General features: G+C 43.7%; 1 protein-coding gene across 1 annotated transcript in view; it reads left to right on the plus strand.

Annotated features, from left to right (window-relative positions):
• Positions 1-22,748, plus strand: part of LOC311109079 (nuclear receptor-binding protein 2-like) — a gene marked incomplete at its 5' end in the record, with an annotated part of 69,203 nt that overhangs the window by 43,779 nt on the left and 2,676 nt on the right. Inside the window, 10 exons of the mRNA XM_084151884.1 lie at positions 1,390-1,512; positions 1,963-2,064; positions 2,986-3,075; positions 10,229-10,269; positions 10,494-10,588; positions 10,864-10,887; positions 11,001-11,087; positions 11,266-11,321; positions 20,754-20,849; positions 21,157-21,289. Of these exons, the coding sequence (XP_084008010.1) occupies positions 1,390-1,512; positions 1,963-2,064; positions 2,986-3,075; positions 10,229-10,269; positions 10,494-10,588; positions 10,864-10,887; positions 11,001-11,087; positions 11,266-11,321; positions 20,754-20,849; positions 21,157-21,289 (847 nt within the window). The remainder of the gene's footprint in view (positions 1-1,389; positions 1,513-1,962; positions 2,065-2,985; positions 3,076-10,228; positions 10,270-10,493; positions 10,589-10,863; positions 10,888-11,000; positions 11,088-11,265; positions 11,322-20,753; positions 20,850-21,156; positions 21,290-22,748) is intronic.

The raw sequence follows: 22,748 nt of genomic DNA on the forward strand, positions 1-22,748 counted from the left end.
AACTGGCGCCGATTCTAAATATTTCTTCAGCCATTCAAATCCTCCTGCAGAAGGATTATTTTACTCCTGTACAGGGTGGTTTGAGAAGTGGTGATGATCAAATATTGCTTATGCCTATTCTGTACATACAAATAAGTTAAATGTCAATCTTACATGAGGGAAATACAGCGCATCCTGTAAAAGATCAATGCTGATCAAGCGTGCCTTTGAAGTGGGAGATTAGATAAGGTTCATTAAGTGACTGTCAGGTATTAACAAGTGGAATGGGTTTGGGTGCATCGTACAATTGAATACTACAGTAGATGTGTAGCCGTTGAACCTCTCAGGTTTTCTGAGGGTTTCACGGTAACAGCTGATCTTTGTACTGTTCAGTATTCTTCTGACTCCGTAGAGACAGGAAGGGCAGCCCTCCTGTATCTGTCAAGAACAGGTTCGACCACTGTGTGCTGCACTTTTGCCTCTTGTGTTATCTGTACATCAGGGGAAAAGGGATTGGGAAAAGCTAGCTTGTGTGTGCTTAGCTCTGAGCTGCAATGTGTGACTAACTATTCTCTTTCTGGCCGTATTCTGGGCTGAGCAGTCATCTCAGTGCTGTGTTAATGCGTACTCACTGCTAATCTGAGGCGGAAGGAATGGGAGCCCAGGGCTTGTCTGTCTCTGTCTGCTCTGCCAGACTGGAACACAGATGCAAACAGTGCTGCTGCTGCTCCGCTCAGAGTCAGTCTGGCCTTTTCCCTGACTCAGTGTCCTCATAAGTCTGATAGCAGCACATGCTCCTGGCAGTCGGCTCCCCCTCCCTCTCCCAAATCTTTCTCTCTCTCTTTGGCTCTGTCCTTCTCTCTCACATCTTATTGCTCATGCCCTCTCTCCCAATCCCCCACTCCAAATCTCTTTTGTTGTCAGTCCCATCCCCCCTCCCCCTTGTCTCGCTTTTTTATTAATCCATCTCTTCACTCCGGCAGTATTTCTGATCCTCGCCCCCCCTTTTCTTTTTACATCATCATGACACAGTTGGTCAGGGCAGCAGGTTTTTAGCAGTCAGGCGTTATGTGACATCAGTGCTATAGAATTTTAGTTTACATAAGATCCATATCCGTGTATTTAATAAATGAAAACCGGTATCCATTCAGGGTTTTAAAAAATGGGGATGCATAGCTTTGCAAAACAGCTGCCAATCCTCCCCACGCAGGGTCATTCTAAATCTCCTGTGACGTTTTGCGGCCATAGAGAGCTTGGCTGGCTCCGAAACATCTAAATTATTCACGATAATAGCTACATGTAGTAATTATGGCTGGAGAAGACACATGCCATGTTTATGCTTGTTCCTCCTCAGTTCTGGCATCTGCGGGGCTTGTGAGATCTCTCATGTGTGTTTGTCTCCCCCTGCAGATCAGTCAAGGTAATGTCCCAGGCGTTGAGAGTGCTTCGCTGGCCATGGACACAGAGGAGGGAGTGGAGGTGGTGTGGAATGAGGTGCTCTTCAATGACAGGAAGGTCTTCAAGGCACAGGAGGTATGGCAAAGTCAGACAGAGGCTGTGCACCCTATTCCCTATATAGTGCACTACTTTTGACCAGGGTCCATAGGGCACTATATAGGGAATAGGGTGCCATTTGGGATGCAGACAGAGTTTCTATTGTCAATGGCTATATGTTCCATTCAGAGGAGGCTGGTGGGAGGAGCTATGGGAGGATGGGCTCATTGTAATGGATTAATCAATGGAACGGAGTCAAACGTGGTTCCCAAATGTTTGATGTGTTTGATACTGTTCCATTTATTTCATTCCAGCCATTACAATGAGCATGTCCTCCCATCAGCCTCCTCTGGTTCCATTCTATGTACTTCTCCAGAGCGAGCTCACAAATGGAAGTAGAAGTCACTGATTTATAAGTGCATATTTTGGCGAACCACCTACTACTGTACATATGTACTCAAACCTCTCCCCACCCCATCTGTTTTTCAGGAAAAGATAAAGGAGATGTTTGAGAACCTAATGCAGGTTGAGCACCCAAATATAGTCAAGTTCCATAAGTACTGGCTGGACATGAGAGAGAGTCGAGCTCGGGTAAGTCTGCTATCTATACTGAACAAAAATACAAACGCAACATATAAAGTGTTGGTCCCATGTTTCATGAGCTGAAATAAAAGATCCCAGAAATGTTCCATACGCACATAAAGCTTATTTCTCTCAAATGTTGTGCACACATTTGTTTACATCCCTGTTAGTGAGCATTTCTCCATTGCCAAGATAATCCATCCACCTGACAGGTGTGGCATATCAAGAAGCTGATTAAACAGCATGATCATTACACAGGTGCACCTTGTGCTGGGGACAATAAGGCCACTCTAAAATGTGCAGTTTTGTCACACAACACAGTTTTGATGGAGCGTGCAATTGGCATGCTGACTGCAGGAATGTCCACCAGAGCTGTTGCCAGAGAATTGAATATTAATTTCTCTACCATAAGCCGCCTCCAATGTCGTTTTAGAGAATTTGGCAGTACGCCCAACCGGCCTCAACCGCAGACCACGTGTAACCACGCCGGCCCAGGACCTCCACATCCGGCTTCTTCACCTGCGGGATCATCTGTGGAGGGGGGAGGGGGGGTGCTGAGGAGTATTTATGTCTGTAATAAAGCCCTTTTGTGGGGAAAAACGAATTCTGATTGGCTGGGCCTGGCTCCCCAGTCGGTGGGCCTATGCCCTCCTAGGTCCACCCATGGCTGTGCCCCTGCCCAGTCATGTACAATCCACAGATTAGGGCCTAATGAATGTATTTAAATTGACCGATTTCCTTCTATGAACTGTAACTCAGTAAAATCTTTGAAATTGTTGCATGTTGCGTTTTATATTTTTGTTCATTATAGATCAATGTCTATGCCCTACCATTCTCACTCACTCTCGGGAAATGTTTCTCTCCCCGTCTCTTAGATCTCTTGGTTTGGTCTGCAGACTGATAGTATCTCTCTCTGCTATCTGTTGACAGGTCATCTTTATCACAGAGTACATGTCCTCAGGAAGCCTAAAGCAGTTTCTCAAGAAAACCAAGAAAAACCATAAGACCATGAATGTCAAGGTCAGTGTATCTCTCCCATAGGGGAAATACCCTCTGACATCTGTGACACTAGTCAGTTAATTACATCCTTGTTGATTCCCACAGTACCATGAGGTGGGTTGTGTTCAGTAGGGAGAAAAGGTTTGAAACGGGTAGGGAATACCTGAACTGCCCCTTTCAGTTGGTCAGCTCCGTATGGGAAGAGTGGGCTAAATTGAGCCAAAGGGGTAAGTTGAGACACCCTTGTTTCTAGGAAACCATACACAAAATTAATCATTTGACCAAATATTTAGGAAGAGGTCATCATTTCATGGAGTTTGTGAAGGAATACACCATATGGAAAAAGTGGTAAGCAAGTTAGGTCCAAATAAACATTTCCACCAAGTCAAATGTATTTATTATATTAGAAGTTTCATGATGCCTGTATCTAAACCAAAGTAGATAATTTTATGATTGTTCTATACATCATTTGGGGTCTCTATAAGCTTCAATATGAGGTCCTAAACATAGCAAGAAAGTGCATCCTTGTAGCTGTGTGGGCCAATATAGTGTTTTCTTCCCAGGTGTAATGCAAGGCATTATCACTGGGATATGAGGTAACAACAGGCCCTGGCCTATGTTAAAGGTGTTTTAGAAAGTACAAAGTGTTTGTTAGGTGTTAAGCCTGTGTTAAAAGATGCTTAAAATTATTAAAAGACAAAAAAGTTATTGTGTTTGGGAAATAAAGATGGACATGGTTTTTAAAAAGGTAGTGGTAATATTAACTTACCCTGTCCCGCTGCTCAATTTACCCCATACCCAGGGTAAGTTGTGCCAAGAGACCACTTTATTTTGGACAAGCTATGTTTTTAAAACTGTAATGTTTACATTAATTCTGATTATTTCCAGGGATACACAACATCCTGAAATATATGTAGATATCTTTGTTATAAAGAACACTATATTTCCCTTGACGGAGAGATGCTGAATACAACACAGTAATGGGGAGTTCGCACACTAGCACCCTCTACTGAAGAACATTAGAATCATGCCTGACAAGGCCAATGAACATGATTAATTCCTTCAGTTCTTCCGCTCTTCACCTCGAGCTGAGCAGAACAATACAGGTATTTCTTAAACAAACATTGGAATGCGACATTTATCAGGCTTTACTCCAACTTAACTGTCCCACTTAAGGAGGGTGAGCTCATCCTTCTGGACATTGTGTGTTCAAGTTTGGTAGCTAGTTTCGTGAAGTTCCCTACCAATTTGTTAGTTATTCTTCTGCCTGTTTAGCCTCGCTAACTGGTTGTAATCAGGGTTGGGTAGGGTACTTTCTAAATGTAATCCATTACATTTACTAGTTACCTATCCAAAATTGTAATCAGTAACGTAACTTTTGGATTACCCAAAAGCAGTAACGTAATCTGATTAGTTTCCATGACTTTTGGATTACGTTCCCCTTAAAAGGCATTAGAAGAAGACAAAATGGATCCATCAAACGCATTTGGTGTGTCCTCATGGTCTCTGATTGGTGGTCATCATTTGGTGTGTCATCATGGTCTCTGATTGGTGGTCATCATTTGGTGTGTCATCATGGTCTCTGACTTGTGGTCAGACTCACTCAGGTGCAACAAACTTTTTGCTGAATTGAATGTCATTGAGAAAACAGAAAGGTGTCATAATGTATTTTATTCTCGCAAACATCCTTTCTGAAGATGTAATATTTCTAAGGTATCTGTAATCTGATTACTTGTAACATAACCGATTACAGTTCGTTTTTTTAAAAATCAAATTACATGTAACTCCCCAACCCCGGTTGTAAGTAAGATGACTAGCACGAACAAGTCAACAAAGTCTGTTAAGCCAGGTCACGACCTTGCCCAAATGGGTGCATGCTCAGGCTGGGTGCATGCTCAGGCTGCCCTGGATCGAACCAGCTTTTGCGTGTAGCCTTCCTTAGAAGGCTTGGTGGGACTGAAGTTGAATTTCCTTCCCCAGGTGCCTGAACCTCGGCGGAGTCTGAGTTGCAGGATACGTGGGTGGATCTGGGCTCGTTATTTGGATCACATGTAGCTATCCTCCCAGCGTGGCGACATAGAGCCGGCTGATATCTCGGTGTCCTTCGGTGTTACACAGGACTCACGTTCGGATGACGACGTTGTGTCTCTGGCCGCTTCCGTTTTTTTATCTGAGACAGAGTTGGAGGGTTTGGCTTCAGGGCAACCACACGTCCCTGCTACAGGTGGAATAGCAGGGGAATCCCTGGGTTCTAGCGCGGCTCTCATTGATCTATTCACATCCAATAGTTCACTTTTTTCAGACAATCTTTCAGAAAAGTTGTTTAACAATTTTTTTTCAGAAATATAAAATAGAGATCCAGCAACAAGCTTTACACTCTCAGAAAAAAAGGTGCTATGTAGAACTATATAGGTTTTGTCACCATAGGGGAACCCGTTTTGGTGCTAGGTAGAATCCTTTGCAGAGGGTTCTACATAGAACCCTCTTATCTAGGGTTCTTCATAGAACACCCTGTAAATGGTTCTACCTAGAACCCTCTATAAAGGATTCTACTGAGAACCCTTTTATCTTTGAAGGGTTCTTCCTAGAACCCTTTATGAACGGTTCAACTCAATATTAGGAAGGTGTTTCTAATGTTTGGTATACTCAGTGTATGTTACTTATCTTTGTGTAGCATAAGATTAATCAACCATTCAATACAGGCAAAAACACAGGTATTGAAACTGAAAATCAACTTGCAATAAAGCATGCTGGGTAATATGATAATAAGGGAGTAGTTTTTAGTGTTTACTTGTCAGTGGAGTGGCCGTCCTCCCAGCCTGCGCGGAAGGCATCCAGGTTTGGTGGGAAATACCTGCCACCGGTGCTAGCCGCAGTCAAGCACCGCCTGCCTCTGTTTCCAGACTTCATCAATGAGCTTAAGATGACCTGGGCCCAGCTGCATTCAGCCAAGCTGATATTGCATGGGTATGGAGGGGGCCGGGCTTGTCCACACTCCTCCAGTGGATTGGAAGCTAGCCGGCTGCCTAGCCCCATGGGCTAACAAAGGGATGGCTAACCCCAACCCATCGTTCCCAAATAAGCACTGTCGTTTTTCCGGGTCCCGGTTTGACTGGCCCTGGTTTACTGGGCCCAGGGGGTGGACGCCTGGTCCCTGAACACGGTCACAGTGCTGCAGGTTTACCAGACTGAGCTGTTGGCTGACCTGGCCACAGTTCTGGCTAATGGGGAGCAGAGCTTTTAGATGAGATTTGTGCTACGGATGATTTTTGTCTTGTCCCGTTGCACTGTCTCTTGGCGCTCGGAAGAAGCATGGAGGCTACGGTGGTGGCACAGTGGCACCTTTGATTGACTTTGTCGCAGGTGCCGGAGAGAGAGAGAGGTAGTTATACTTGGACGACTCGATTTCTCCTATGAGGTTGTTCGGCTCGGCCCTGGAGTCTATGCAGTCTCATTTTGTGAAGAAAAAAGAAGCAGGAGGCGGCGCTGCGCGTTTTCCTTCCTTGGAGGACCTTTGCTGCTGCGGCAGCATCATCTTCTAGAGGGTCTGCAGACAGAGGTACGGCGGCTAAGCGGGTTGCCCTGGAAGTCTGCTCCTGCTTCCACAAATTCTCCCAGTCCACAAGGTGGCGTTCCGCCCCTTCAGATGGCACTTTACGGGAGACTCGCTGTCTGTGTCGACCAATGGCGCCCTTTATTATGTGAAAAGTGATGTTTGGGTACAGGCTACAATTCGTTGTACGTCCCCCACGTTTTTACGCCGCCATTACGTCGACTGTTCCCGAGGCCTCAGCGCCCGTTTTGAGGGAGGACATTCCTTCCCTTCTCCAGAAGCAGGCAGTCCGAGTGGTACCTATGTCAGAGGCCCATGACAACTGGTACAGCTGGGATTTCCTGGTTCCCAAAAGGGGTCCGTCCAATTTTAGACCTGAGTGCCCTAAACAAGCGCCTCAGGGTCTACAAATTCAGAATGCATGAACAGCCTGTTGTACAGTCAGTGTGCCCGGGCGATTGGTTCACCTCCATCGACCTGAAGGATGCGTACTTTCATGTGGCCATATATCCCCCTCACAAAAAGTTTCTGAGGTTCCATTTCAAGGCTGTAGCATACTGGTCCTCCCTTTTGGCCTTTCCCTCTCGCCTCGCACTTTCACCAAAGTTGTGAAGAGGGGTTTGGCACATATGTGTTGCACACATTACATTTGACATTTTAGTAATTTACCAGACGCTCTTATCCAGAGCGACTTACAGTTAGTGAGTGCATATATTTTTATACTGGCCCCCCTGGCCCCCTGTGGGAATCGAACCCACAACCCTGGCGTTGCAAGCGCCATGCTCTACCAACTGAGCTACACGGGGCCATGCTGGTTTCCTATGTTCAGTCTCTGGATTTCATAGAGAATCAAGAGAAGAGCTGTTTGACTCCATCTCAGCACAATCTATTTCTGGGTCTCAAGTTAGACTCAGGCGAGAATTGTGCATTCTTGTCCCCACAGAGGGAGACGGGTCTCCGTCTTTGCTTGGCCCTATTTTTTTCACTTATTATTTATTTAACCAGGTAAGCCAGTTGAGAACAAGTTCTCATTTACAACTGCGACCTGGCCAAGATAAAGCAAAGCAATTTCGGATGGGTGACAATGCATTTTCACCAGTGCTCGCGCCTATTGGGGATGATGGCTTCTATGATAGCCGTGGTTCCCCTCGGCTGTTGCTGATGCGACCTTTCCAGTGGTGGGTGATAGACACTCGCTTGGACACCTAGCCCCACCTAAACCGGTCACTCCGGGTGTCCACGTCATGCCTACGGGTTCTGGCTCGGTGGAGGGACCCGGGGTTGTTGTCGCTGGGGACGCCCATGGGTCAAGTTATATCCCGCAAGGTGATCACGACACACACATTTCCCCGATGGTTGTGTGCGCTGTGTGAGGGCAGCTCAATTTGGGGGTTGGGGACAGTGTTGCTGAGCGCACTGCATATTAGTTACCTGGAGCGGTTGGCGGTGTGCATAGCGCTCAGGCGTTTTCTCCCGTTGTTGGCAGGCCAGCTGGTGAGGACCAACAACGGGACAGTGGTGGCGTACATCAACAGACGTATCCTTAGCTCGCTCTCTACTGCTGTGGAGCAGTGCGCACTTTCCCTAGCTCCTAGTAACTCATCTTCCCAGGCGCTTCAACACAGGTGCGGATCTGCTATCCATGGGGGGCCCCCGCTCTCAGGAGGCTGCTATCCATGGGGGGCCCCCGCTCTCAGGAGGCTGCACACCTGGGTGGTCTCCCAGATATGGGAAATATTAGTCAGGGCCAACGTGGATGTTTACGCATTGCAAGAAAATGTGCATTGTCTGCAATTTTTCTCGATAAGGGACCTGAGTGCTCCATTGGGAACGGATGCTCACGTGCACCAGTGGCCTCTGACCCTCCTTTACGCCTTTCCTCCTGTGGAGCTGATTCAGCGTCAGGAGGGCTTGCCGTTGCCTTGTGGCTCCCCGTTGGCCCGAACGACCTTTCCTATGTTCAGTCTCTGGGTTTCATTGTGAATAATTTCTGTACTTTCATGTCATGGAGATCATTTGCCTTTTGGGCGGGGACTCGTGGCAACTCCCGTTGCGCAGGAACCTGTTGTCCCAGGCGCATGGGCATGTCTGGCACCTGCAGCCGGCAATTTGGAATCCAATCTGATGGCAAGGAGTTTACAGCTGAACGCTATTGCGACTATACAGTCTGCAAGGGCACCCTCCATGAAAGGGTTGTAAATGGCGGGCATTCATGCTTTGGTGCCAAAATAAAGGAATTGTTCCTTTTCAGAGCTCTCTGGTGGACATTTTAATGTTCCTACAGGGGCTTTTCGAGCAGGGCTGTTCATTCTCCACCCTGAAGGTGTATATGGTAGCTATTTCAGCGTGTCATGTGGAAATTGATGGTGCCACTCCAGTGGCTAATCCCCTTGCGGTGCGGTTTTTAAAAGGTGTGTGCCGTCTCAGGCCGGTTTCTAAACCTATTGAGCCCACTTGGGATATGACTTTGGTTTTGGATGTGCTGTGTGAGGCCCCCTTTGAACTGATGGAGTCTGTGGATCTGAAGATCCTCTCCTACAAGACCGTACTGCTCGTGGCTTTGGCCTCGGCTTAATGCTTTGGAGATCTCCACACGTTCTCCATTCACCCCACCCCGCCCTTGGCAACTCCAAGGTGACGTTGCGTCCTAATGCAGCCTTCACCCCTAAGGTCATGACTATGTCCTACTGGTCTCTAGATTTTGAACTTTTTCAATTTCTCCGTTTGCTTCTGAGGAGCAGCGAAAGTTACATGCCCTATGTCTGGTACGAGCGTTACGCATGTACATTGAGCAGACCAGGGGAGTCCATTTGTGCGACCAACTGTCTGTTTTGGTAATCCGGCTCGTGGTAGAGTGCTTTCTAAGCAGTGTATCTACCACTGGATTGTGGAGGCTATTGCTCTGGCATATGACAGCAAAAGGCAAGAATTACCTAACGGTAATCCCCCCCCCCAAAAAAAATAAAAAAAATAATAAAGAATTACGTAACGGTGTATGCGCCCACTCCACCAGTGGTCTGGCGGCGTCTTGGGTGTTGTTTAAAGGGTTGCCTGTAGGAGATATTTGTGCTGCGGTGAGTTGGGCATCATCACACACTTTTGTGAGGTTTTATCGCTTGGATGTCACTGCCCCCAGTGTAGCCTATATCGTGATTTCAGCTGGGGCATGAGAGGGTCATTAGGCAGCACGCAGATTTTCCTGTCAGGTTGGAATTCTGGGTGGGCCATTTCATTTGGTGTCCGCTTGGGACGTGATTTCGTATCCCCATTGCTGTGTTGTACCGAGTCGACCGACTGAAATGAAATGTTCCGTTATGACTATAACTACTGTTCCCTGAAGGAGGGAAACGAGGTACAACACCTGTTCGGCCTCGCGCCGCCTAGTTCTGGGCTCAGTCAAGTGGGGGTACTGAATTGAAAGGATGAATCCTTGTCAGGCGCTGTTCTAATGTTATTCAGTAGAGGCTGCTAGCGAGCCAACTCCCCATAGCTGTGTTTTTACCTTGTTTCCCTCCTTCAGGAAACAGTAGTTGCAGTCCTAACTGTATGTTTATTTCCTCGCAAACTTCAACCATATTCCACTTTTTAAGTGTCTGCTGTTCACTCTGTCATGTATTCCAGGCTTGGAAGAGATGGTGTACCCAGATTCTCTCAGCCCTCAGGTAAGACCAATAACTTTCTCTCATCCTCTCGATTATAGCCAATGGCAGGGTAAACTATTAATCTAGGAATGGGGTCTTTAACTCTTGTTCCAGTCTCTAACACATCTGATTCTACTAATCATGTTCCAGCAGCTCTCCAGGGCCAAAGTGTTCAGTCAGAGTTGGAGACCCAAAGTGTTCAGTCAAGTGAATGGATCTTCAATTGCCATCTTATTTATCCCCAGTTACCTGCACTCCTGTGAGCCGCCCGTCATCCATGGCAACCTGACCTGTGATACCATCTTCATCCAACACAACGGCCTCATCAAGATTGGCTCAGGTCTCACACCGCAAAGATGTTCTACCTAATCCTAACCCTAACCTAACTAAAACCTAACCCTGTCGTAACATGCATTAGGAACAGTTCAATTGTGACTTGAGAGCTTCATCTGAATAAATGGTAGCAAAAACAGTTCGCATTGCATGCTAGCAAACCCCTATACTGTACATTGTGTACAACAACTGCCCAAATATGTATTATCATTGTATTATCATTGTTCTTCTATCTTTGCAACTGAAGTTAATACTGGATACCCTGCTCTTTTCTATCCACAGTATGGCACCGGTTGTTTGTGAATGGTATGAACCATATAATGTGCCGCACATCTATCTTATTCGCAGTGAACGTCACAATATTCTGTGTAGTCTGGTGTCTGGGTTTCATTTTCTAGCTGCCTGTCTTGTCCTCCCAGTGTTTCTGGAGGCCAGTGTTCATGGTAAAGTCCGCGCACACCGAGACGAGCAGAGGAACCTGCACTTCTTCTCTCCTGAATACGGCTGTGAGTGTTTTACTGAGCCTTCCTCGACTTTGATAAAGTATATGTACTGTATGTCTGGTCTTCATGCTTTTATTAGTTGCCAGTTTCACTATGGAATTTCCCACCATGCTGTGACCAGGCAGTTAATATCATACATGTTATGTTCGAATAAACGCTGTTTCTCTCTCTCTATGTCTAGCAGCTGAGGATTACTATGCCATTGACATCTTCTCCTTCGGGATTTGTGCTCTAGAGGTGAGCGCCCAGCTGCAATAGTTTATAAATGTATTATAAACCTTACTAGCGGCTCCATGTCCTTACGGACGGTAAGAAAAGTATTTAATTCTGATCAATGCATTTAGTCTTTTAGGACAGTGAAGCACTGCTAGCAAATCTGAGCTTAAATATATAACATTTTACATTTTAGTCATTTAGCAGACGCTCTTATCCAGAGCGACTTACAGGAGCAATTAGGGTTAAGTGCCTTGCTCAAGGGCACATCGACAGATTTTTCACCTAGTCGGCTCGGGGATTAGAACCAGCGACCTTTCGGTTACTGGCACTACGCTCTTAACCACTAAGCTACCTGCCGCCCAATTAAATGTGTAGGCCTACATGGTAGGCCTAATATGTTCTGTGACAATCCTTGCCACAGAAAGGATTACCATCAGGAAATGTAGAGTTTTTTTCTTAATTTTTTTTTATTGCTCTCTAAAAGTTATTCTTTAAAAAAAGGGCTACATTACAGTGGTAAGGAAATAGGGCCTATAGCATTGTGAATTCCACAACAGTAGCACACACATCACCTGTCTAGCATTCATAATCAAAACAGTGGCTTCTGATACCCAAATACCTACCATGAACAGGCACACAAACATAACACCAAAATCCTGCTACAGACCTTCTTTACAGCACGTCTTTCAAAACAATATTTTGGGTGATGTATTTCCTTTGGAATTTACCTTGGGTTGAGGTTTGTTTGAATGACAAATAAGTATGTGAATGATCGAGCTCTGGAAAATGCCACACGAGAGAAGACTGGGGCAGGAAGGTATATGCCGACTTTGTCAAATGTTTGTCCTTATGCATTATTAATTGTCATTGAGTATGACCGACGCAGAGGAAATCGACTCCTCTCAAGGGTGAATGGAAGATCTTAAAAAAGTAAAATATATTATAAATATTAGCATTATATAATTCATGACAATGGTTATGGAAATTAACAGAAACCATTCAAAGCATTTTACTGATGCCTGTTTATTAATGAAAAGCAAAATTCTAAACATTGGGCAAACATTGGGCACGGGAAGAAGTCAGAGGATCCTAGAAGTAAGGCTATTGTTTGTCAAATCTAGACTAAATCTAGGCCAACATGTACACTACCAGTCAAAAGTTTGGACACAGCTCCTCATTCCAGGGTTTTTCTTTATTTTTACTATTTTTTACATTGTACAATAATAGTGAAGACATCAAAACTATGAAATAACACATATGGAATCATGTAGTAACCAAAAAAGTGTTAAACAAATCAAAATATATTTCAGATTTGAGATTCTTCAAAATAGCCACCCTTTGCCTTGATGACAGCTTTGCACACTCTTGGCATTCTCTCAACCAGCTTCATGAGGTAGTCACCTGGAATGCATTTCAATTAACAGGTGTTTGTTAATTTGTGGAATATCTTTCCTTCTTAATGCGTTTGAGCCAATCAGTTGTGTTGTGACAAGGTAGGGGTGGTATACAGAAGATATCCCTATTTGGTAAAAGACCAAGTCCATATTATGGCAAGAACAGCTCAAATAAGCAAAGAGAAACGACCTTAAGACATGAAGGTCAGTCAAAGTTTCTTCAAGTGCAGTCGCAAAAACCATCAAGCGCTATGATGAAACTGTCTCTCATGAGGACCGCCACAGGAATGGAAGACCCAGAGTTACATCTGCTGCAGGGGATAAGTTCATTAGAGTTACCAGCCTCAGAAATTGCAGCCCAAATAAATGCTTCACAGAGTTCAAGTAACAGACACCTCTCAACATCAACTGTTCAGACAGAGGAGACTGCGTGAATCAGGCCTTCATGGTCGATTGCTGCAAAGAAACCACTACTAAAGGACACCAAGAAGAAGAAGAGACTTGCTTGGGCCAAGAAACACAAGCAATGGACATTAGACCGGTGGAAATCTGTCCTTTGGTCTGATGAGTCCAAATTTGAGATTTTTGGTTCCAACTGCCGTGTCTTTGTGAGACGCAGAGTAGGTGACCGGATGATCTCCGCATGTGTGGTTCCCACCGTGAAGCATGGAGGTGGAGGTGTGATGGTGTGGGGGTGCTTTGTTGGTAACACTGTCAGTGAATTATTTAGAATTCAAGGCACACTTAACCAGCATGGCTACCACAGCATTCTGAAGCGATATGCCATCCCATCTGGTTTGCGCTTTTTGTTTTTCAACAGGACAATGACCCAACACACCTCCAGGCTGTGTAAGTGCTATTTTACCAAGGAGAGTGATGGAGTGCTGCATCAGATGACCTGGCCTCCACAATCACCCGACCTCAACCCAATTGAGATGGTTTGTGATGAGTTGGACCGCAGAGTGAAGGAAAAGCAGCCAATCAGTGCTCAGCATGTGTGGGAATTCCTTCAAGACTGTTGGAAAAGCATTCCAGGTGAAGCTGGTTGAGAGAATGCCAAGAGTGTGCAAAGCTGTCAACAAGGCAAAAGGTGGCTACTTTGAAGAATATAAAATATATTTTGATATGGTTTTTTGGTTACTACATGATTCCATATGTGTTATTTCATAGTTTTGATGTCTTCACTATTATTCTACAATGTAGAATAGAGTGCCAGTTTCATCATAGCGCTTGATGGTTTTTGCGACTGCACTTGAAGAAACGTTCAAAGTTCTTGAAATATTCCGGATTGACTGACCTTCGTGTCTTAAAGTAATGATGGACTGTCATTTCTCTTTGCTTATTTGAGCTGTTCTTGCCATAATATGGACTTGGTATTTTACCAAATAGGGCTATCTTCTGTATACACCCCCTTCCTTGTCACAACACAACTGATTGACTCAAACGCATTAAGAAGGAAAGAAATTCCACAAATTAACTTTTAAGAAGGCACACCTGTTAATTGAAATGCATTCCAGGTGACTACCTCATGAAGCTGGTTGAGAGAATGCCAAGAGCGTGCAAAGCTGTCATCAAGGCAAAGGGTGGTTATTTGAAGAATCTCACATATAAAATGTTTTGATTTGTTTAACACTTTTTTGGTTACTACATGATTCCATATGTGTTATTTCATAGTTTTGATGTCTTCACTATTATTGTACAATGTAGAAAATAGTAAAAAATAAAGAAAAACCCTTGAATGAGTAGGTGTTCTAAAACTTTTGACCGGTAGTGTATATACAGAATAATCCAGAGAAAAAATAAATATATTTTTAGACCACCTAATAGAGAAAACTAAAAGGTAAAGCTGTGTATATCAAGGATGCAGGCCCTGCTTTAAAACAGTCACTAAATATTCCAGTAATTAAGACTATTCTCCACGAGAATTAGAGTGAAAAGTGGTTGATCAATCCCCTTAGCCCTCATAGGTAAACATGCCTGTTAGATGTTAAGTACACTCAGTGACTTTAAAACATCCAAGTAATAAAATAAACCACCATAAGAGACTTTATCATATTTACATTTACATTTTAGTCATTTAGCAGACATATCCGTTACATTACCACCAGAACCTCTAATCATCACGTACAATGATGTAAAAACAAAACAAATAAAATATGTTAATACCATTGACCCTCTGTATTCACATACAGTGGGGAAAAAAAGTATTTAGTCAGCCACCAATTGTGCAAGTTCTCCCACTTAAAAAGATGAGAGAGGCCTGTAATTTTCATCATAGGTACACGTCAACTATGACAGACAAAATGAGAAATAAAATTCCAGAAAATCACATAGTAGGATTTTTAATGAATTTATTTGCAAATTATGGTGGAAAATAAGTATTTGGTCAATAACAAAAGTTTCTCAATACTTTGTTATATACCCTTTGTTGGCAATGACACAGGTCAAATGTTTTCTGTAAGTCTTCACAAGGTTTTCACACATTGTTGCTGGTATTTTGGCCCATTCCTCCATGCAGATCTCCTCTAGAGCAGTGATGTTTTGGGGCTGTCGCTGGGCAACACGGACTTTCAACTCCCTCCAAAGATTTTCTATGGGGTTGAGATCTGGAGACTGGCTAGGCCACTCCAGGACCTTTAAATGCTTCTTACGAAGCCTCTCCTTCGTTGCCCGGGCGGTGTGTTTGGGATCATTGTCATGCTGAAAGACCCAGCCACGTTTCATCTTCAATGACCTTGCTGATGGAAGGAGGTTTTCACTCAAAATCTCACGATACATGGCCCCATTCATTCTTTCCTTTACACGGATCAGTCGTCCTGGTCCCTTTGCAGAAAAACAGCCCCAAAGCATGATGTTTCCACCCCCATGCTTCACAGTAGGTATGGTGCAACTCAGCATTCTTTGTCCTCCAAACACGACGAGTTGAGTTTTTACCTAAAAGTTCTATTTTGGTTTCATCTGACCATATGACATTATCCCAATCCTCTTCTGGTTCTGGGATTTTTGCTCACCATTCTTGTGATCATTTTGACCCCACGGGGTGAGAACTTGCGTGGAGCCCCAGATCGAGGGAGATTATCAGTGGTCTTGTATGTCTTCCATTTCCTAATAATTGCTCCCACAGTTGATTTCTTCAAACCAAGCTGCTTACCTATTGCAGATTGCAGTCTTCCCAGCCTGGTGCAGGTCTACAATTTTGTTTCTGGTGTCCTTTGACAGCTCTTTGGTCTTGGCCATAGTGGAGTTTAGAGTGTGACTGTTTGAGGTTGTGGACAGGTGTCTTTTATACTGATAACAAGTTCAAACAGGTGCCATTAATACAGGTAACGAGTGGAGGACAGAGGAGCCTCTTAAAGAAGAAGTTACAGGTCTGTGAGAGCCAGAAATCTTGCTTGTTTGTAGGTGACCAAATACTTATTTTCCACCATCATTTGCAAATAAATTCATTAAAAATCCTACAATGTGATTTTCTGGAATTTTTTTTCTCAATTTGTCTGTCATAGTTGATGTGTACCTATGATGAAAATTACAGGCCTCTCTCATCTTTTTAAGTGGGAGAACTTGCACAATTGGTGGCTGACTAAATACTTTTTTTCCCCACTGTATTAACCTTCAAGAGATAACTTTCTGCTGATTCATAATCTAAATCAGTCTCGACACTGGTTTAAATATTAGGTCAAGGCCTTCCTGCTCTTGACCTAATACGACCCAGAGTACCTTCAACAGCATAAGGAGTGACAGTGTTGCAATAGTGGGTCTGTCAACACAGTCAATGTGTAACTGATCAGGTAAGGAATGGTCAGAGTTTGGTAGGTCAGTACGGATATTGTAAGCAGACTGGTCAATTAGCTCACTCACTACACTGTTACGGTCCGGGTCAGATTCTTGAAGACTCTGATCGAGGCAAACCTTCCAGCTGCAGTACATCTTCCACAGAATCCAAAGGTGGAATGTCCTGAGCATCCAAGGATCGCACGCCACCCACCAGGCTTGGGTCACCTATTCCTTCAGAAGGCAACTCAGACACCCACACTTTTGTTCTGTACTCAGCATCCTCATCATCATCACCCACTGCAGTGTCCATGGCAGCTGAGACCACAAGGCCGTCATTCATGTCCTCAGACTCTGTTAATCCAGACATATCTGTTCCATCATCAACGGCAGCATGGGGAAGAGGAAGAAAGTTGACTGGCATTATCAGGATGTACCGTCTTCTCCTGTCCAGTGTAGCTGTTCTGAATCTTAAAGGTGTGACTCAGCATTCAATCCAGTGACAAGGTAGACGGTATCCTCCCAACGGTCAGCAAGCTTCCGCTTTCCACGCTCCCCCTAAAATTGCCAGCAACACTCTATCACCAATCTCCACTGGTGCTCCTCTGACTCTTCTGTCATACAGGTCAGCATGCCTCTTCAACACATTCGCTGCAGATGCCTGTGCTGTATTCATGGATTCTTTCAGATCTCTCCTCAAGGACTGAACAAACTGGTCATAGTCGACAACTTCTGGGTTCTCTATGACAGAGCCAAAGACTGTCAACAGGCAGTCTTGGCGTCCTCCCAAACATTAGCAGGAAAGGGGCAAAGCCTGTGGTTTCGTGGATTGTACAATTGTACGCAAGGGACTTCAGCGCCTGAGGCCATCTGTGCTTTGCGCTCGTCGGCTAGGCCCGGATCATGTTTCCCAACGTCCTATTCATCCTTCCGCAGGACCCGTTCCCCATCGGATGGTACGGCGTGGTGTGAGACTTCTGAACACCTGCAACCCTCGAGTTCAGTTATTAGAGCGCTCTCAAAGTGTCACTAAAATGTTGTTTCAGTATGTCAAAGATGGGACTTGGGCCTTTAGATAAATCAACAGAGGGATTGCTGTGTATATCCACTTTAACAACATCGCGGGCCCTTCCCATAAGCCTACCTATAACTCTGCTTGGTCCACCAAAGATACGCCCCTCTTACGCATGTAAACCATGACCATATCCTCCCACTCATGCACTGTGCACTTTTCAGAGTACACCGGCTCCCTGATATCAGACTTCAACACCAGGTTCAGGCCCGATACATCCATAGCCCTAGAGCTGCATGCATTCCCGGTAACATTGTCCCCAACATGTCCAACACTTGCCTTTGACTCCAAACAGGAGGCAATGTTCTCCCCAATGGAATGACAAATCAAATCAAATTTTATTTGCCACATGCACCGAATTCAACAAGTGTAGACATTACAGTGAAATGCTTACTTAAAAGCCCTTAACCAACAATGCAGTTTAAGATTTTTTTTTTAAATAGCAAATAATTAAAGAGCAGCAGTAAAAGAAGATAACACTAGGGAGGTTATATACAGGTGGTACCGGTACAGAGTCAATGTGCGGGGGCACCGGTTAGTCAGGGTAATTGAGGTAATATACTCCTGAGTGGCGCAGTGGTCTAAGGCACTGCATCGCAGTGCTAACTGTGCCACTAGAGATCCTGGTTCGAATCCAGGCTCTGTCGCAGCCGGCCGCGACCGGGAGACTCATGGGCGGCGCACAATTGGCCCAGCGTCGTCCAGGGTAGGGGAGGGAATGGCCGGCAGGGATGTAGCTCAGTTGATAGAGCATGGCGTTTGCAACGCCAGGGTTGTGGGTTCGATTCCCACGGGGGGCCAGTATAAAAAAAATATATATATATGTATTCACTAACTGTAAGTCGCTCTGGATAAGAGCGTCTGCTAAATGACTAAAATGTAAATGTAAAATGTAATATGTACATGTGGGTAGAGTTAAAGTGACTATGCATAAATAATAAACAGAGTAGCATCAGCGTGGGGGCGGGTAGCCATGATTAGTCCGGGTAGCCATGATTAGCTGTTCAGGAGTCTTATGGCTTGGGGGTAGAAGCTGTTAAGAAGCCTTTTGGACCTAGACTTGGCGCTCCGGTACCGCTTGCCGTGCGGTAGCAGAGAGAACAGTCTATGACTAGGGTGGCTGGAGTCTTTGATCATTTTGAGGGCCTTCCTCTGACACCGCCTGGTATAGAGGTCCTGGATGGCAGGAAGCTTGGCCCCAGTGATGTACTGGGCCGTACGCACTACCCTCTGTAGTGCCTTGCGGTCGGAGGCCGAGCAGTTGCCATACAGACGGTGATGCAACCAGTCAGGATGCTCTCGATGGTGCAGCTGTATAACTTTTTGAGGATCGGAGGACCCATGCCAAATCTTTTCAGTCTCCTGCTATACAATGTCTGCTATGAAATCCATGGAGACCTCCCCACTCCCTGTATTTGGCAAACCTCTTTCATTCACATCCTTGGGCATTTCCCTGTGGAAACTATCATCAAAACCCTCCAGTTTAGGCATGTGTGTAGAAGCCCAACAGATGGTGACAGATTAAATGTCAGGAAACCCCTACCTCTCCCAGCACCTTCCATCTTAATAATGGGAAATCAACACACTAAAACAAAAATGCAAATGTCAATAAATAAGAATTAAATAATTATCCAAATGTAACCCTATATCTAGTACACTGTTAAAACCCACCCCAGTTATATCAGATATACATTAGAATTGCAAATAAACGAGTAACACAAAAGTTATATTGTTTATCCTTGAAAATAAAGTCCCAATTAATATAGAAAGTCTCAATAAAATCCCATAGGGCAGCGCACAATTGGCCCAGCGTCGTCCGGGCTTGGCCAGTGTAGGCCGTCATTGTAAATAATAATTTGTTCTTAACTGACTTGCCTAGTTAAATAAAGGTAAAATAAAATAAATACGAGAAATCATCAACTCAAGTAATCAAAAAACGACGCCCTGGCACCCTCTTGTGGCGAAATGTGATATCGCCATAAACTGCACGAGCAACGTCTCATCTTATTCTCCAACGGCAACCACAGCGAACTTCTGAAATGGAAATCCAGCGAAGGATGATCCGATCCAGAAGAACGGTCACGGCACCACGGTAACAGTACTCTTCTTGCGTTGTGTACAATCATCGACACGGACTCCAACTTGTAGCACCAGTCATGGTGATTTATTCTGATAGAAACAGCACAAAATGGCACGTCATGCAATGCACGGCTCACCATCCAACTCTGCACTCACGCACTGTACGAAATATACAACCCCCACCCCCCCCCCCCCCCCCCTCCCTCCAGACACAGTAAGTTGCTAGCTAGCATTAGCTGGAATTCTCTACAACAAAATGCACAACAAATATGCAGAAAAAACGCTGCATCTTATGTGTGATGTTCTAATAATATTTACAAACAACTTGGTATAAATTGTACATTCAAATCATCACTTGGAAGTATAAAAATCACTTTTGACGTACAGTGCTTTGCAACCCACAACCTACCGCTGGTTTGGTGCTTGTTCACTGGGACAATTATAATTTAAACATCCTCCCTCGTAAGCAAGCCACGCAAACCAGCCAATAAGATGCCATGTTGAGTAGCTGAAGGCAAGACAAAACTCTCTCACACACACACACACACACACACACATACATATATACACACACACACACATAAATCAGTACCATGGACAGCCACATCATATTTAGCTTACGTTGATTAAACTAAATTGTTTTTGGTATCTTTTAGTTGTATTAGACTAAGCATAGGTGATCAGATGATGTTGAAATGGTGTTGGAATAGTGGAAGCAGCTCCTGTTTTCTTTGCAACTTGGTAACTTACCTTTGTTCTAAAGCAGTAATTCTTTAGTAGTCTGAAAATGTCAGAAACATTACCTTGCTAGACCATGCTGTAGGTCATGTAACTGTTTGTTACATACAATATGCTTTATGGACTTCACCGGACAGAGGTTGCTCTCTGGTTTTGTGATGAAACAAAGTTGTGGTTGAATTTATTCTGCCATTGTGTCTTCTTATTGTCTCTGCCTTAGGCCTATATATCATAGTGTCAAGGCATATGAACTAGCAGGTTATAGAGCAAACAATGCAATTATCACGACACATAGGTTGTAATATGGCTTTTTTTCCCCTGCCTTGGCTTCCCCAGTCATTTTACCGATGCACCACTACTGATGTCCATTTTTAACATAATCTCTTTATTTATTTATAGATGGCTGTCCTGGAAATCCAGGCTAATGGGGATGCTGTTGTGTCCAAGGAGGCCATCACCAACGCAGGCCAGTCTTTGGAGGATCCCCTCATGAGAGTGAGTCTCACTCATGTTTCCATTCATGGCCCAAATATAGCCAAGCAGCACAGTGGGCAAATGCACAAAAACACATAAATCTCTCTTTGATTAAAACAAACACCTTGTCAATAGGGGCAGGAGTTTTCCCTGACTATGTGACCTGACTAAGAAACCAGATAGAGTTTTCCTTGTTACTTGACCAGAAAACCATCTGTTCAAGTTAAATCAAACTTCACATTTTAAATGGAATTTTACATACTTTACATTTATCAAACCCTAACCACTGCACTACATAGCTTTAACCTGGCTCCACTCCCTTTTGTAGGAGTTCACCCAGTCATGTGTACATCATGAAGCCAAGAAGCGGCCCACAGCCCACGACCTGCTATTCCACCGCGTGCTGTTTGAGGTCCACTCCCTCAAGCTTCTGGCTGCCCACTGCCTCATCAGCAACCAGTGTGAGTGTTTCCTCAGTCCTCAGCTTTGAAGCCCCAAAGCACACAGCACACAGCATGCTTTATGTGGAATTGCCATTTGAGTGATTCCTCACGAAACCTAGACAAAGAAATACCATGATTTTGGGGATGTTCACGACATTTCATCCATAGAATGGTCTTTTGGAGGATGGATTGTTGACATATATTTAATATTTGTATCTAAAAGCATAATTGAGAAATAAAACCAAAAAGGCAATATTTTGAATGTAGTAGTTTTTCACCCCCTCAAAGCTGTAAAAGAAAAAAAAACTTTGCAAACCACATGATCTAGTATATAATACAAGTATAATAAACCATATTCAAATATGATGATATCATAGTGAATTCATGACGTGAATGAGTAAGCCTTTTCATACTTTGTAATATTGATATATATATATATATATATATATAGCCTTTTCATACTTTGTAATATTGATATATATATATATATATATAGTTACAATCAGTTTTAGGAACATCTACCCAAAATATTTCACCTTCTTAATTACTTTACCCAAAATAACATGAAATTAGTGATAGTCTAAAACAACATTTTGACCATTTAAACAGCGTGTGTCCACCCTATCGACAAGGGGAGATGCGCTGTGAAAAGGGCGCTTTTTCTTGGTTCTATTGATGTGTTTTGTGTCCGTCTCCGACATAAAGAAAGTTTGACTTCCACACAAAATTACTTCTTTACTTATTTTAGGTTTAAGGAAGTGTGTAAGTCGCATTCTTTATCATACAGCTATGACAGTTATATATTTAGAACCGCCTGCTTGATCGGGCACTGTCAAATTTGGCATATTTATTACATTTTGGCCTTACCCAGGCCTCCTTTTAGACTCCATAATGTTTCATTTGTAAGTGCTACAAAGCAAAAATTGGTGTCATATGAAGCTTTACTGCTTGTTCTGTAATATGAGCAGTATTTTGATTTCAATAATAATTGTCCTACATTAATTTATGAATATTGAGAAATATGAATATTGAAAAAACTAATGTTTTTATTTAATAATTGTTCACTATATTGTTGAACATAATATACTCTATGGGCATATCACAGTTCCAGACTAGGATCTCTGCTAGTTTTAAAGTTATGGCCCATTTTATACAGAGAAATTGGCATAGGCAATGTAACCAATCACAGCCCTCCTTTTACTTGTATCATTGCACATCCTGCAAATCGCCAGTAGAGGGTGAACGTTTTGAATCCATTTTCATATTCACTCTGTTGGTAATGCTTACAAGTTGGATCATAATTGTAAAAGTAGCAGAGATCCCACTCTGGAACTTTAATATGCCCATAAAGTATATTATGTTCAACAATATAGTGAAATATTATGATCAAAAATGTTTTTTCAATATTTATGTTTATATTTTTCAATATTCATAAATGAATGAAAGAAAACAATTATCGTAATTAAAATACTACTCA

The sequence above is a fragment of the Coregonus lavaretus genome, assembly GCF_964263955.1.
Source record: "Coregonus lavaretus genome assembly, chromosome: 34".
Lineage (NCBI taxonomy): Eukaryota > Metazoa > Chordata > Actinopteri > Salmoniformes > Salmonidae > Coregonus > Coregonus lavaretus.